General features: G+C 34.7%; 1 protein-coding gene across 1 annotated transcript; it reads left to right on the top strand.

The window, feature by feature from the left end:
• Positions 1-10,542: 10,542 nt before the first annotated feature.
• LOC131803572 (serine protease inhibitor 42Dd-like) lies at positions 10,543-12,172 on the top strand. Its single transcript, XM_059124940.1, has 4 exons — positions 10,543-10,680; positions 10,749-11,632; positions 11,730-11,874; positions 11,989-12,172. The coding sequence occupies exons 1-4, from the start codon at positions 10,665-10,667 to the stop codon at positions 12,111-12,113; spliced, it is 1,170 nt and encodes a 389-aa protein (XP_058980923.1). The 5' UTR covers positions 10,543-10,664; the 3' UTR covers positions 12,114-12,172.
• The last annotated feature ends 530 nt before the right edge of the window (positions 12,173-12,702 follow it).

Genomic DNA, 12,702 nt, shown 5'->3' with positions numbered 1-12,702 from the left:
ATCTGTTGAAATTACGATACAGCCAACATTATTTGACTATATCAGTCCACATTTTGGTATATCCGCCATACCTCCCTATATTCGGTATTTTGACGATTTTCACAAAGTTTTTTTCACGGATTTCTTTAACATTTGGTATTTATAGTTCGCAATGGGTTCTATCTCAGGTGGCGGTACATTGAATGTTTAGGTCCACGTTTTCCCACAGTGCACATTTAACGGTACCCACCGATATTCGGTATTTTGATAATCCTAGTCACATTCATTCAATATCATAAATGCATTTTAGATATTTAAAATTTAAATTTTTATTATATTCCTTTTTATACGTCATCCATTAAACCAGTGTGTTATACTGATATTATTCGCCTTTAAATCATGTTAACGTACGCATGGAAAAACGAAAATGTAAGTCCGGTTTTATGTGTTTCTCTTCTTCATTTCAGTATCGTAAGAACAAAAAAAAAACCAAACTTGTTTGTTCCCTGCAGATTTTGTTTGGCGTTCTGTTCAAACTTCCTTTCATCATATGGTGGTATTCTTGTAACCAGAACTTCTTTTGTATTTTTATTATTTTTAGTTTGATGGTTTGGCCTTGGACTGTGCCAATGGATAAGCGAGAAACCATATGGGCACTCTTTTAGAATCATGCTGGCCAAAAGAATAGTCACAATGTGGTATGAATCTGCATTGTATTTCCTCACTGTTGATGATGTAAGTATATTTGGTTCGAATCATCGAACCAGTATATTATGTTTATGTTTTTATTTAAAAAGAAATCTGATCACAAACTGATTTTAATTAAAATCAAACATTTTACAAAATAATATGTATTACCTATGTATTCTGAAAATTTTAACAGCCTATGTGCAGGTATTTGCGTATTAAAAAAAATATTCTTGTAAATTGGTTGGGAATATAAACAAGTTAAAAATAGGCCCAACTTAGCCTGGCCGAACGTTTAATACCCCCCACCATTTTGAAGAAACTTGACTAATTAAGAAGTAAAAAAGCAGTAAGTTCGGCCGGGCCGAACTTTGAATACCCTCCACCATTTAGAACGAATTTGAAAATTTTCGAAAAAGATAACATTCGCCAAAAATTCCGTTAACATTTAAAAAATACAAAATATAGCCGTTATATCAGGGCCTGTACGACGTGCACCTACAAAGGCATTGTTTGTCAGAAGCCATTACCATATTCAAATTCGAAAGTTGAAATAAACGGTGAATAATGTAGCCAAAATCATCAAAATACCATACATAGGGTGGTACCGTTATATAGGAGCTATACGAAGAACTGGACCTGCATAGACAATGTTCTGTCTCAGGCTGTAGTATCCATGACGAACTTCAAATACGAAATCTCAAACAATTCCGGTGAGTATTGTACCTAAAATCGTCAACATACCGAATATAAGGAGGTACTGATATATGGGGCCTATACGAAGACCTGAACCTGCAGAGACAAATTTCTGCCTTAGGCTGTAATATCCATTTTGAACTTCAAACACCAAATTTGAAACAATTAATATAGGTTCCTTTTCCTCCATTCCTATTTTGCGGCATGAGCATTTTAAAATATATTTTCCAACTTTCTCAATGTAATACACGAGTCCTTACTATTTATGTGAATTTGAAGTGTTGTATCTGAAAATGTACACTTGAGCACTTAATGTCTCATATTTGAGAACATAAATGAACAATATTTAGTCGTTGCGTGTTTTTTTTTTTTTTTTTTTTTTTTTGTTAAATACTGCAAGTTTATGCTTGTCCACTTTATACATATACATAATTACTAATTGGAGATGCATATTATCCACACAATTAAAGATTTATGTTTTTTTTTCCTTTTGTAAAATTCAACAGAACCTTAAGTCAGAGACCGGTCCATCCACATTTGAAGTACAATGACCGACAGAGACGTTGAAACATTTTACGTGCCCAACATATTCAAATACTAAAATTATGTATTGAGAAAAACATTTTATTTCTGAGGTGCGGCAATGACAAAAGCATTCCTATATTAAGTTTGTAATTCACATAATTAATCAATTTAGATCCAAGAAAGTATATATATTAATGATCAGGGTAAAATTCTTATCCGATTTAGCCATGTCAGTCCATCTGTTGTAATCACGCTATTTTCAGAAGGAATTGAGATAGAGTGCTGAAATTTGATACATATAAGTTTTGGGGCTGAGCTTACAAATTCGAAGACGAGCTACGAGGATATCGGCCAACTTTTTCGTATGGCTTTCATATGATGGACCTCCCTCAATTTCGTCGATTCTCGGCTCATTTTTCACAGGAATTGCATGGAATTTGATATTTGGAGGTTGTTACGGGCTCCTCTCTTGCAAAAAACAGTTTATATAATTCAACATTGTGCCTTCCATATATCGGTACCACCCTATATTAAGTATTTGTTTTGCATTTTGAATAGGTATCTAACTGATTTACAAAAAAAAAAAAAAAAAAAATATTGATATGGGTCTTCATTTTGACTTTGTATATCCTATGAGGGAGGGTCTTATTACTTTTTACATAATTTATTTGCTATATTACATTCAATTTTTTTTTATCGATATGTATTTTTTCGTAACGAATATTTGTTTTGGAGACTTATGCAAAGCATATCATACCAACAATTATTGAGATTAAACGATTATTAAGTCTTTAGTTTGGCTTACTGGTAGCGTAGCCCGACGTCGAGGAAATGGACGGAAGAAAACAGCAACATCAGTAGAAATGGTTAGAAAAGTAAAGAAGCGACTTGATCGAAACCCGTGTTGCAGTGGCCGAAAAATGGCTCGTGAGCTGAACATATCGCAATATTCCATTTGGCAAATATTGACAAAACAAAAAGTGCAAGAACTTACACCGCAAAAAAAAAAAGAAAATACACTCAAAAGAGCTAAAGAGTTGCTTCGCTTAGCTGAAAGTTGTGAACTGCTGAATTTTTCGCTGTCCTGCAGTTTGTAACAAACAAAATGATAGTGTTTACTTGCCAAAGAGGTCAGCTGAAAATGTGCACCTTCGATTGGCCACCAGAACTCAAGCGCAGGCCATGGTGATGGTGTGGGCCGTCATAACAGCAGATGGTCGCTCTCCGCTCATATTAATCGACCGTGGCATCAGAATAAATGCCGAATATTATCGCGAAAATATTTTGGAGGGTGTATTAAAGCCTTGGGCACGCAAACATTTTGGAGGCAGGCCTTGGACATTCCAACAGTACTCTGCATCATCGAACTCAGCAAGCGCCACCTAAGAATGGTTACAAAATGAGGTTCCTCGCTTCATTTCCAGCGTACAAAGGTCACCAAAATCTCCGGATACCAATCCGTTGGAATATTGTGTCTGGAGTATTTTGGAAAGCAAGGTAGGCAGTAAAAAATACCAAAGTGTCGATCACCTCAAGCAAGCGTTTCGCCGGGAATGGGACAAAATACCGCAGAGCAATATTCGGGCAGCGTGTGACGGTTTCATTGGCCGTTTGAAGGCCATAATTCGTGCCAAAGGTGACCAATTCGAACAAATCTAAATTTATTCTAAAATTTGATGCTATTCCCGACATTTTTTGCTTTCATTCATTAAAAATTAAAAAAAAAAATGTAAAACTTATTGCGTTTGACTTTGTTGCCGTTTTTTTTTTATCTCACCCTGTATGTGAACAATAATTATACCTGAACCGATTTTTTCGAGAGGTTGTAGGTAATATCTTTTACCAAATAACATTATTGTGAAGTGTTTATTATGTCGCTGGGTAGGCTTAAATTTGAAATCGGATGAAACATTTATCTGAACCAATTTTTCCAAATGTTTCGGACTTACTTCTAGCATTAATTCACGTCTATGTGATAAAATTTATGTTTTTGTGAAAGTTATCACACATTTGCCGCACAATAAATATAAAATTGAATTAAATTATATTACAGATATATTCACCTCTAAACCGATTACCGCCAATTTCAATAAGGATCACCAAACAGGATATCTGTGCCGAATTCTATCTCAATTGGGCCAGAAATGCGGTTTGTACCTTCTTGTATTGGAAGAGGGACCAACAGATGGTCAGGAATAAATCGAGACACAAATTGATTCTAGTAAGATTACGCAGGCAATTCACAGTGGCTCCACATGTATCGGAAGGTGTCACGAAAATGTTTGTCTTCAACTAATCGATCTGATTTTTTAAATTCATAAGAGGAATCCTTCCGATTTAATGAAAGATTTTAGAAAGATTGAAATGGACTGAAATCTAACACTTAGTATTCTTAATGTATACACAATGTCCTTTCAAAAACCTGTGTGTATGGATCAACAATTTGATATGGCTTCCATTTCTGCTGAAAAGTTTGATAAAGGGTAACAAATTAACGGGCCAAAAATTGTCAACATTGAATATAAGGGTATAGCTGCAATAGCTGCCATTTTTGAACTGAATATGCTGCAACAGTACTTCAAGTTTTTCCAAAATCATAGAAAAACAAGTAAAAAAGCAGCTAGGTTCAACCGGGTCGAAATTTTAATACCCTCCACCATTTGAAAGGAACTTGAAAAATTTCAAATAAATTCCAAAAACTACCACCTAAATGAAAACCGTTATATGGGGACTATACGAAGACGTGGACTTGCTTACGAAATTGTTTGTCATAGGCTGTAGTACCCATTACGAACTACAAATACGAAATTTGAATCATTAAAATATCAAAATTTCGAGAGGTACCGTTATGTGGGGGATATACGAAAACGTGAATCGGCATACGAAATTTTTTGTTATGGGATGTAGTACCCACTTCTAATTTAAATATGAAATTTGAAATAATTCCGGTAAATAGTGTGGCTAAAATGATGAAAATACCGAATACCGTTATATGGGGACCACTTATGAACTTAACCTGCCTACTGGTAAACTATGCATGTATTCAAAATTTTAGCCTTCTATCTCAATTCGTTCAAAAGATAGCGTGATTACAACAGACGGACAGACGAGGACATCGGTAGATAGTCTTAGAATTTTAACCTGATCCAGAATATATATACTTTGTAGGGTCTTTTATGAATATTTCGAGGAGTTACAAACGGAATGACAAAGCTAATATACCCTCCATAGAATGGTGGAGGGTATAATATAAAATATATTAATTATTATTTATCAATATATAATAATTCAATATTCATTGCTTTGGGTTGCGGGTTTAAAATCAAAAAAAATATTATTGAAATATTAAAATGGGATATGTTATGGGAATTTTTGGAGCCCTAGAGCCAAAATTTAAAATTGTTATGTTCAGTTTTTTTTTATTTTTGTGCAAGGCATAATTATAAGATTATTTTGTTGACTCACTGGTGAAGTACACCCATTTAATTACTCATATAATTACTCATATATTACTCTATAACCTGATAGTAACAACAATTATGAACGATTTGTATGAATGAAAGGTAACACTTTTATGTGGTAATTATCGAGTCTCCTTAAGATATGCAATGATTTTGATTAGTTAGTTTGGCAGCATTGTTAATAATTCAATTTCATTTATCCGTTTTAATATCTGGATGACCGTTTTTAACACTCTACAGGTAAAGATCTTTGTACATTTATTTGCAATAGGCAAAAGGGGACGACAGTTCCTTTTGGGGATTCGCTTATTCTTAGTGATTTATGTATTTCCGTTTGACTTGCCTATATGTGTCCGTCCTTTACATTAAACCTGATTTTATTTACGTATAGAGTTAGATATGTTAAATATACCCAAACAGGAATCTAAATATTTAAATACTATTTGAATATCTAAATATTCATATACTGTTTAAATATCTATTACCTCGACAGAGGCCGTAAATATAAGACAATGTAACGGAAATTTGCAAGGTAACTGTCCAAGTTTACCTTAAAATAATTCTAATTTTACTCAGAATGACATTCGTTAAAAATAATGCGAAATAATTCTTTGAAAAAAAAAAAAATGAATATCGGAAGGTATCATTCTATGAAGACGTTGTCCTAAATAGACAACTTCGGCCATAGAGGTTGTTATCTATTGCTAGTTTTAAATACCAATTTCGTTGAAAGATGTAGCTTCAAACTTTAACATACCAAATATCAGGAGGTTTCGTTAAATGGAGGCCATAGACAGCGAAGCTCTACAAAAATCACTTTCTGCCTGAGACGTTGGCATTTATTAAAACATTTCAAACTCTGTAAGAAGTTATATACAAAAAACAGTGAAACCCTAATTGTCGTTTGTTTTTCCTGCAATATATTTTACCACACCCACATCGATTGCGCAATGTAACCAAAAGATATTAAAGTAAGTTTGTGTATATTAAAGAGTAGTAAAATAACTGTCTAGATCAAACGGCTAAAGCTTAAATCTTACAATTTTACACGGGGGTCAGTCCTAAAAGTTTATTGTCCTAAAATGGTGCGAAAATTACCAAAACATACTAAAATATTAATATTGAATTTAACTTGGAAATTCAAACTTTAAAGTTAAGCTAACGAAAAGTTCTAAAATAGTACCATTTTGAAAATTGTATATGGAAAATAAGTTTGACATATAAAGATAGTTTTGGAAATGTGTACTAAGTGTGCAAACTATCCTAAATGGTACTAAATTTGGAACAGTTTGGTTTAGGGTGAATGCAATTTCGAAGTTTTGGTATTGGGATGCCTATTGTAATTTTTGGTATCAGAGTTTGAGATTTGGAGGTAGAAAATCGAACTATAGTTATTCGAAAAGTAGTAAATTAAACAAAATTTGGTATTTGGTAACGGCATAGAGCTGAAAACGGGAACATTTTTTTATTGCGATAACTTTTGGTGTCTATGATCGCAATATGGAACGTGTTTGCAGATTAGTACTAAACTATTCGAAAAGTACTAAATGTTACTAAATTTGATATTGGGTGAAGGGAGAGAAGGAATTCTGAAAATTGGAATCGGGGCCACTGTTCGTGTCTAGATGGAGAGAAGGAAGTGGTTTTGGACATGCGTGGTAAAACTGCACAAATATTACAGTAATAAAATTTGGATTGGGTCTCAGAATGGAGCTGGAATTCTTAAATTTTATATGGTCTACAGGGTGTGATAAAAAAACTGCAACAAAGTCGAACGCCATATTTTCACATTTTTTTTAATTTTATTGAGTGAAAGTAAAAAATGTCGGAAATAGCAATAATGTTTTCTCATCGGAGAAAACCAAATTCGGCAGTTCGCCACTTTCGGCCAAGCGAAGCAACTATTTAGCTCTTTTGAGTCTATATTCTTTCTGTTGTGGCGTATGTTCTTGTACTTTTTGGAATTTCAATGGCTTTATCCCGAGCTCCTTTTTCAATATTTTCCGAATGGAATATTGCGATATGTTCAGTTCATGAGCCATTTTTCGGCCACTGCGACACGGGTTATGATCAAGTCGCTTCTTTATGTTTCGAACCATTTCTGCTGATGTTGCTGTTTTCTATCGTCCACTTCCTTGATGTCGGGCTACGCTACCAGTATCACGGTAACGAGCGATGGTACGAGAGACAAATATTTAAATGCTGGAGTGCTCTAACGATAGCCACTTGTGGTTTTCCAGCCAAATATAAAGAAATCACACTATCATGCTTGAATTCCATCACGAATAACTTTTTTTCTGGAAAATTCTCACCAAAATGATTTTGTATGCTTGCAAACAATATAATGAGCTGTCACGGCAATAATTTTAACAGCTCTCGGACGATTGGCTTAGAAAGAGCAGCAGTCTGAAGTTGGTTGCAGTTTTTTCGTATCACTCTGTATAGTTTTGAGAGCAGAAAGTGGATTTTGGAATGCGTACTATGATTGTTCGAAAAGTAGTAATTGGTACTAAATTGGGTGTTGGGGGAATGGATAGATCTTGAATCCTGAAATTTGATTTTGATGTTACTCTTGATTTCTAGGGTTTACGTATGGAAATTTTGAGATAGTTTTGGGCAGAAAATGGTATTACAATGGTATTACTAATATCCTCCTAGGTTAACTTAAAAATGAATGACTTTGAAGATTTTATGTAAAAGGAAAACATTTTCCTATTGCTCTTCTCGAAAAAGGAAAAACTTGAATAATAAATAAAATCTTGAAATTCTGAGAATTTAGTGCGTTGTATGAAGATTTTGTCGAACTGAAAAAAATGTGCCTACTAAAGGCCTTACATGAGCTGAAATATTAAGGTGGCCTTTTCGCTGACGAAGTAGCAGGCACTTGCTAGTTGTTCATACAAAGCTTGATCTACAAAATGCAACAGACACTGATATTTTTCATGAGAGAAGTTCTCCAAAAGAGTCTTGAGTGAATAAAATAAAGAGTTTTGTCTTCGCATTCGAATTCTCCTCTCTCCGACACTTTCCATGAGTTCTAAAAGATTGCATTGCATGAAGCATATGACCATGGAAGTTGTTAACCAGTTTTCGCCGCCCAGAGAGCAACTTGTCACTCGAATATTTTGGAGTTGGCTAGACGATTTTGTATGTGCATCACATCATGAATATTAAAGAACACAACAGAAAAGTCCAGCAAGAAAATTTCTTGAATACTGCATTTGCTGTGGAGAGAGTATGTAAATCTAGAATAATGATTATACCCGTTTGGGTAGGCGACTAGTGTTATTAGTTATTGAAGTATTGATGGGAACATTTGTTTTTTATTTCAAGCAGAAATGTTATCGGGCAAAATAATAAACAAATAACCAAAATAAATAGCTAACAAATTAAAAAGCAGTAAGTTCAGCCAGGCCGAACTTTGAATACCCTCCACCATTTGGAACGATTTTGGAAAATTTCAAAAAATAAAATCACAATTTCAATTCTGTTAAAAATTTAAAAATACCGAATAGGGTAAGTGTGCCTAACTTCGGCATGTCCCAGTAGTCGGCACTTCTTATTTTTAATCCCAAATAAATTAAACTATTATAACTAAATGTATTTTGTTTATTTCAAATATATTGTCAGCTATCTTTATGTACAATTTCGCTAATAAAAGATGACTTATTCTAATAAAAATTAAATTTTTGTCTGTGAAGATCCTCAACAATCCATATTCTAAAGAAAAGTACAATAAAGACGTCGAATCAGTTTAACTAAACAAAAATATTATATTTTAATGAATTAATTTATTTTTATTAATTATTCTTACAAAAAAATTGGTATGCCGACTGTTGGAACATGCCATACAGGCAATTAGCAAGTGGTGCCGACTACTGGCAAAAAAGCATTGTTTTAATAAAACTACAAATTTATGAAATTAAATAAAAAATTTTTAAAACTCTATTTATTATTGCAAAAACTATACAAAATTTCGAATCTGAATAAATTAACCTTGTAATAATTGAAAAGTTCCACTCAGAATGCTGAACGATTAAAAACGCGAAAATCTTAAATGTGCCGCCACTGGTACACTTACCCTAAAGCCGTTATATTGGGATATATACGACGTGGACCTATAAAGGCATTGTTTTTCATAAGCCATTAACATTTTCAAATTCGAAACTTGGAATGAACGGTGAATAATGTAGCTAAAATCATCAAAATACCGTATATAGAGAGGTACCGTTATATCGGAGCTATACGAAGACCTGGACGTGCATAGACAATTTTCTGTCACAGGCTGTAGCATCCATTGCGAACTTCAAATACGACATCTCAAACTATTTCGGTGAGTATTGTACCTAAAATCGTCAAAATACCAAATATATAGAGGAACTGATATATGGGGTTTATAAGAAGACCTGGACCTTCATAGACAATTTCTGTCACAGACTGTAGTTCCCATTACGAATTCTAAATACGTAATTTGAGACTACTCCGGTGAATAATGACACTATAATCATCAAAATATGGGAGGTACTATTATATGAGGGCTATATGAAAACGTGGACCTACATGGCCCATTTACGAACTTAACCTGCCTAGTGGAAAAATAAACATGTGCGCAAAAGTTTAGTCTTCTATCTCAATTCATTCGAAAGATAGACGGACAGATACACAGACAGACGAACGTCGCTAAATTGACTTAGAGTTTTACGCTGATCAAGAATATATATACTTGGATGTTGGGTCTGACATGAGTATTTCGATGAGTTACAAACGGAATGACAAAGTTAATATAACCTTCATAGTTTGGTGGAGGGTATAAAAAAATAAACGCAACGAACTGTGTGGAAAAACATTCTCGACATTCGTATCGATTTTGGACCGATCTACCGAAGATATTCCTGAGAAATTCTCTCACATAAACTTCCCTCATCTGTTTGTTGAATGCCTTTACTTCTAAGAGAGAAAAAATTTGGATTCGTTCTTATAATCACACATACCTTATGAACCAAGCACCTGTCTTTTTTTTTTTTAATACAGAGTTTATATCATATCTGATACTACAACTCCGTCATTTTCACACAAAATTACTTTCTTTGTCGTTAGCTCCATTCCCCACAGGTATTTTAATGAAGATTCTTGGGTGTGTTTCAAATGGGCAGACGCAACAACTGGCCGGGGTATAAATGAGCGTGCCCATTGGGATTATAGCCAGTTAATATCTGGACGTTTTGGTGGAATAACCAAGAAAATTGTGCGCCCAAAAAATTAAAAAAAAAACAACATCAAAAAAGAAAGTGATATTCAAATATTTATATTGACAAAATGCATTGGGTTCTTAGTGAGTAACAAAATATAAAAATTTTTTTTTTTTTGAATCATTAATCAACGAAAATTTCTTTTGAATAGATTTTCTGATCCCAGTGGCTCTGCTATTGGTGGCCGTAGAGTGCAATACTGTACGAGAACGAAATCTCTTTGCCACTGAACTCTTCCAAACCGTGGCTAGCCAAAGTCAAGATAAAAATGTCATTATATCACCGGTTGCAGTGCAGACAGCTTTGGGGCTACTTTACTATGGCGCCAATGGTAACACAGCCAAGGAGCTGCAAAAGAGTCTTCATGCCACGGCCCATGAAAGCAAAGATGGCTTGGCCCAGGGCTATCATACATTGTTGCATTCGTTTATCAAATCGAAGACTGTACTCGAAATAGCCAATAAGATTTACACCAATGACAAATTGAAAATAGCCTCTGAGTTCCGACGTATAGCCCAAGATTATTTTGATTCCGATGCAGAACCTTTAGATTTCTCCAATGAGACCTTTGCTGTGAACACCATAAATCAGTGGATGTCGGAAAAATCAAATGGTAAAATAGATCATGTTATTGATTCCATTGATCCCGACGTAAATATCGCCCTGATGAATGCCATCTACTTTAAGGCCAAGTGGGCTCGTCCTTTTATGGATGATGAAACTACTGATAGAGATTTTTGGCTAAGTAACACAGAATCGATTAAGGTGCCGACAATGTTTGCCGATAACTGGTATTACTATGCCGATTATCCGGACTTAGATGCCAAGGCTCTGGAGTTGTTCTTTGAAAATATTGATCTCACCATGTGGTTTATTTTGCCCAACAAAAGAGATGGCCTCTACGAGTTGGAACAAAAACTCAAAGGAGTCAACTTCAAAGATCTCGAGAATCTTTGGGAATGGAAGAGTGTGAGCGTGTATTTGCCTAAATTTGGTTTTGAATTCGATACTGATCTAAAGCCGGTCCTGCAAAAGGTATTTCGCCATTTATTAGCCCCTGCCATTTATGGTGGGGAATTACATTTAATTACTAATTTTTCACTTTGCTATTTTTTTCTTCGTTTTGTTTTAGCTTGGCATCAACACCATGTTCTCGAATGCCGCCGACTTTACCAACATGTTCCATAATCGTGCCGGCAGCATGCGCATCTCCAAGGTGCAGCACAAGGCTTTCATAGACGTCAATGAAATTGGCTGTGAGGCAGCTGCGGCAAGTGGTAAGTTGTTTTGGCCTTATATTGAGAAGTGACGAGTGGTGGGGTTATTAATCTTCTTCTATTTCTTCACATTCTTGTTTGCTGCCTGTTTTCTGGTATCGCCTCTCTTTACAGTGGCTGTTGGTGTTCCAATGTCATTGCCTCTGGATCCGAAGACGTTTGTGGCCGATCATCCTTTTGTTTTCATAATACGTGACAAGACTGCTGTCTATTTTGCTGGTCATATTGTAAAGTTCTAAGGCAAAGAATATTAAAAGAAATGAAATAAAAGTAACAACGGAAAGTTTCAAAGGACAAAGTGCCTGTAGTTTTGACGTATTAAAGGTGGATAGTTATGACGATGGCATAGGAATTTGGTGGAATATTAAGATTCGACAAGATTAGCTTTAGCATTAAAAGGGTTATTTTTGCTTTTTACAAAATAAAAACAAGTAAGCAAAGGCTACAGTCGAGCGGGGCCGACCGTTGAATACCCTACAACACTATAATAAACGATACTGTTTATATAGGCGAGATACTCGAAAGAATTCCACAAGATATTGTGACAAATTATAAAAGAAAACCATCAGGTTTCGTTCTCTAATTTTCGAATAATAGCAATTTAAACTAATTTGCTCATTTCCTATTTATTGGTAGATGTTGCACGTAAATGGTCTTCCTAGATCTGGAACCACTATTTCCCAAATACCTATAATCTCTCAGAAGTGGCAAAAGATTAACATTTATTATTGGTTTTTGACTGAAACGCATCTATATGAGATACAGACATTTGACTATATTCTTCCACGAAATCAGTGTTAACGAAATAGTCAGAAGTGCGTCTTTCCT

Source organism: Musca domestica, unplaced genomic scaffold, assembly GCF_030504385.1.
Source record: "Musca domestica strain aabys unplaced genomic scaffold, Musca_domestica.polishedcontigs.V.1.1 10, whole genome shotgun sequence".
NCBI lineage: Eukaryota > Metazoa > Arthropoda > Insecta > Diptera > Muscidae > Musca > Musca domestica.
The sequence above is the reverse complement of the archived record's forward strand: the minus strand, read 5'-3'. Positions and strand labels throughout refer to the sequence as shown.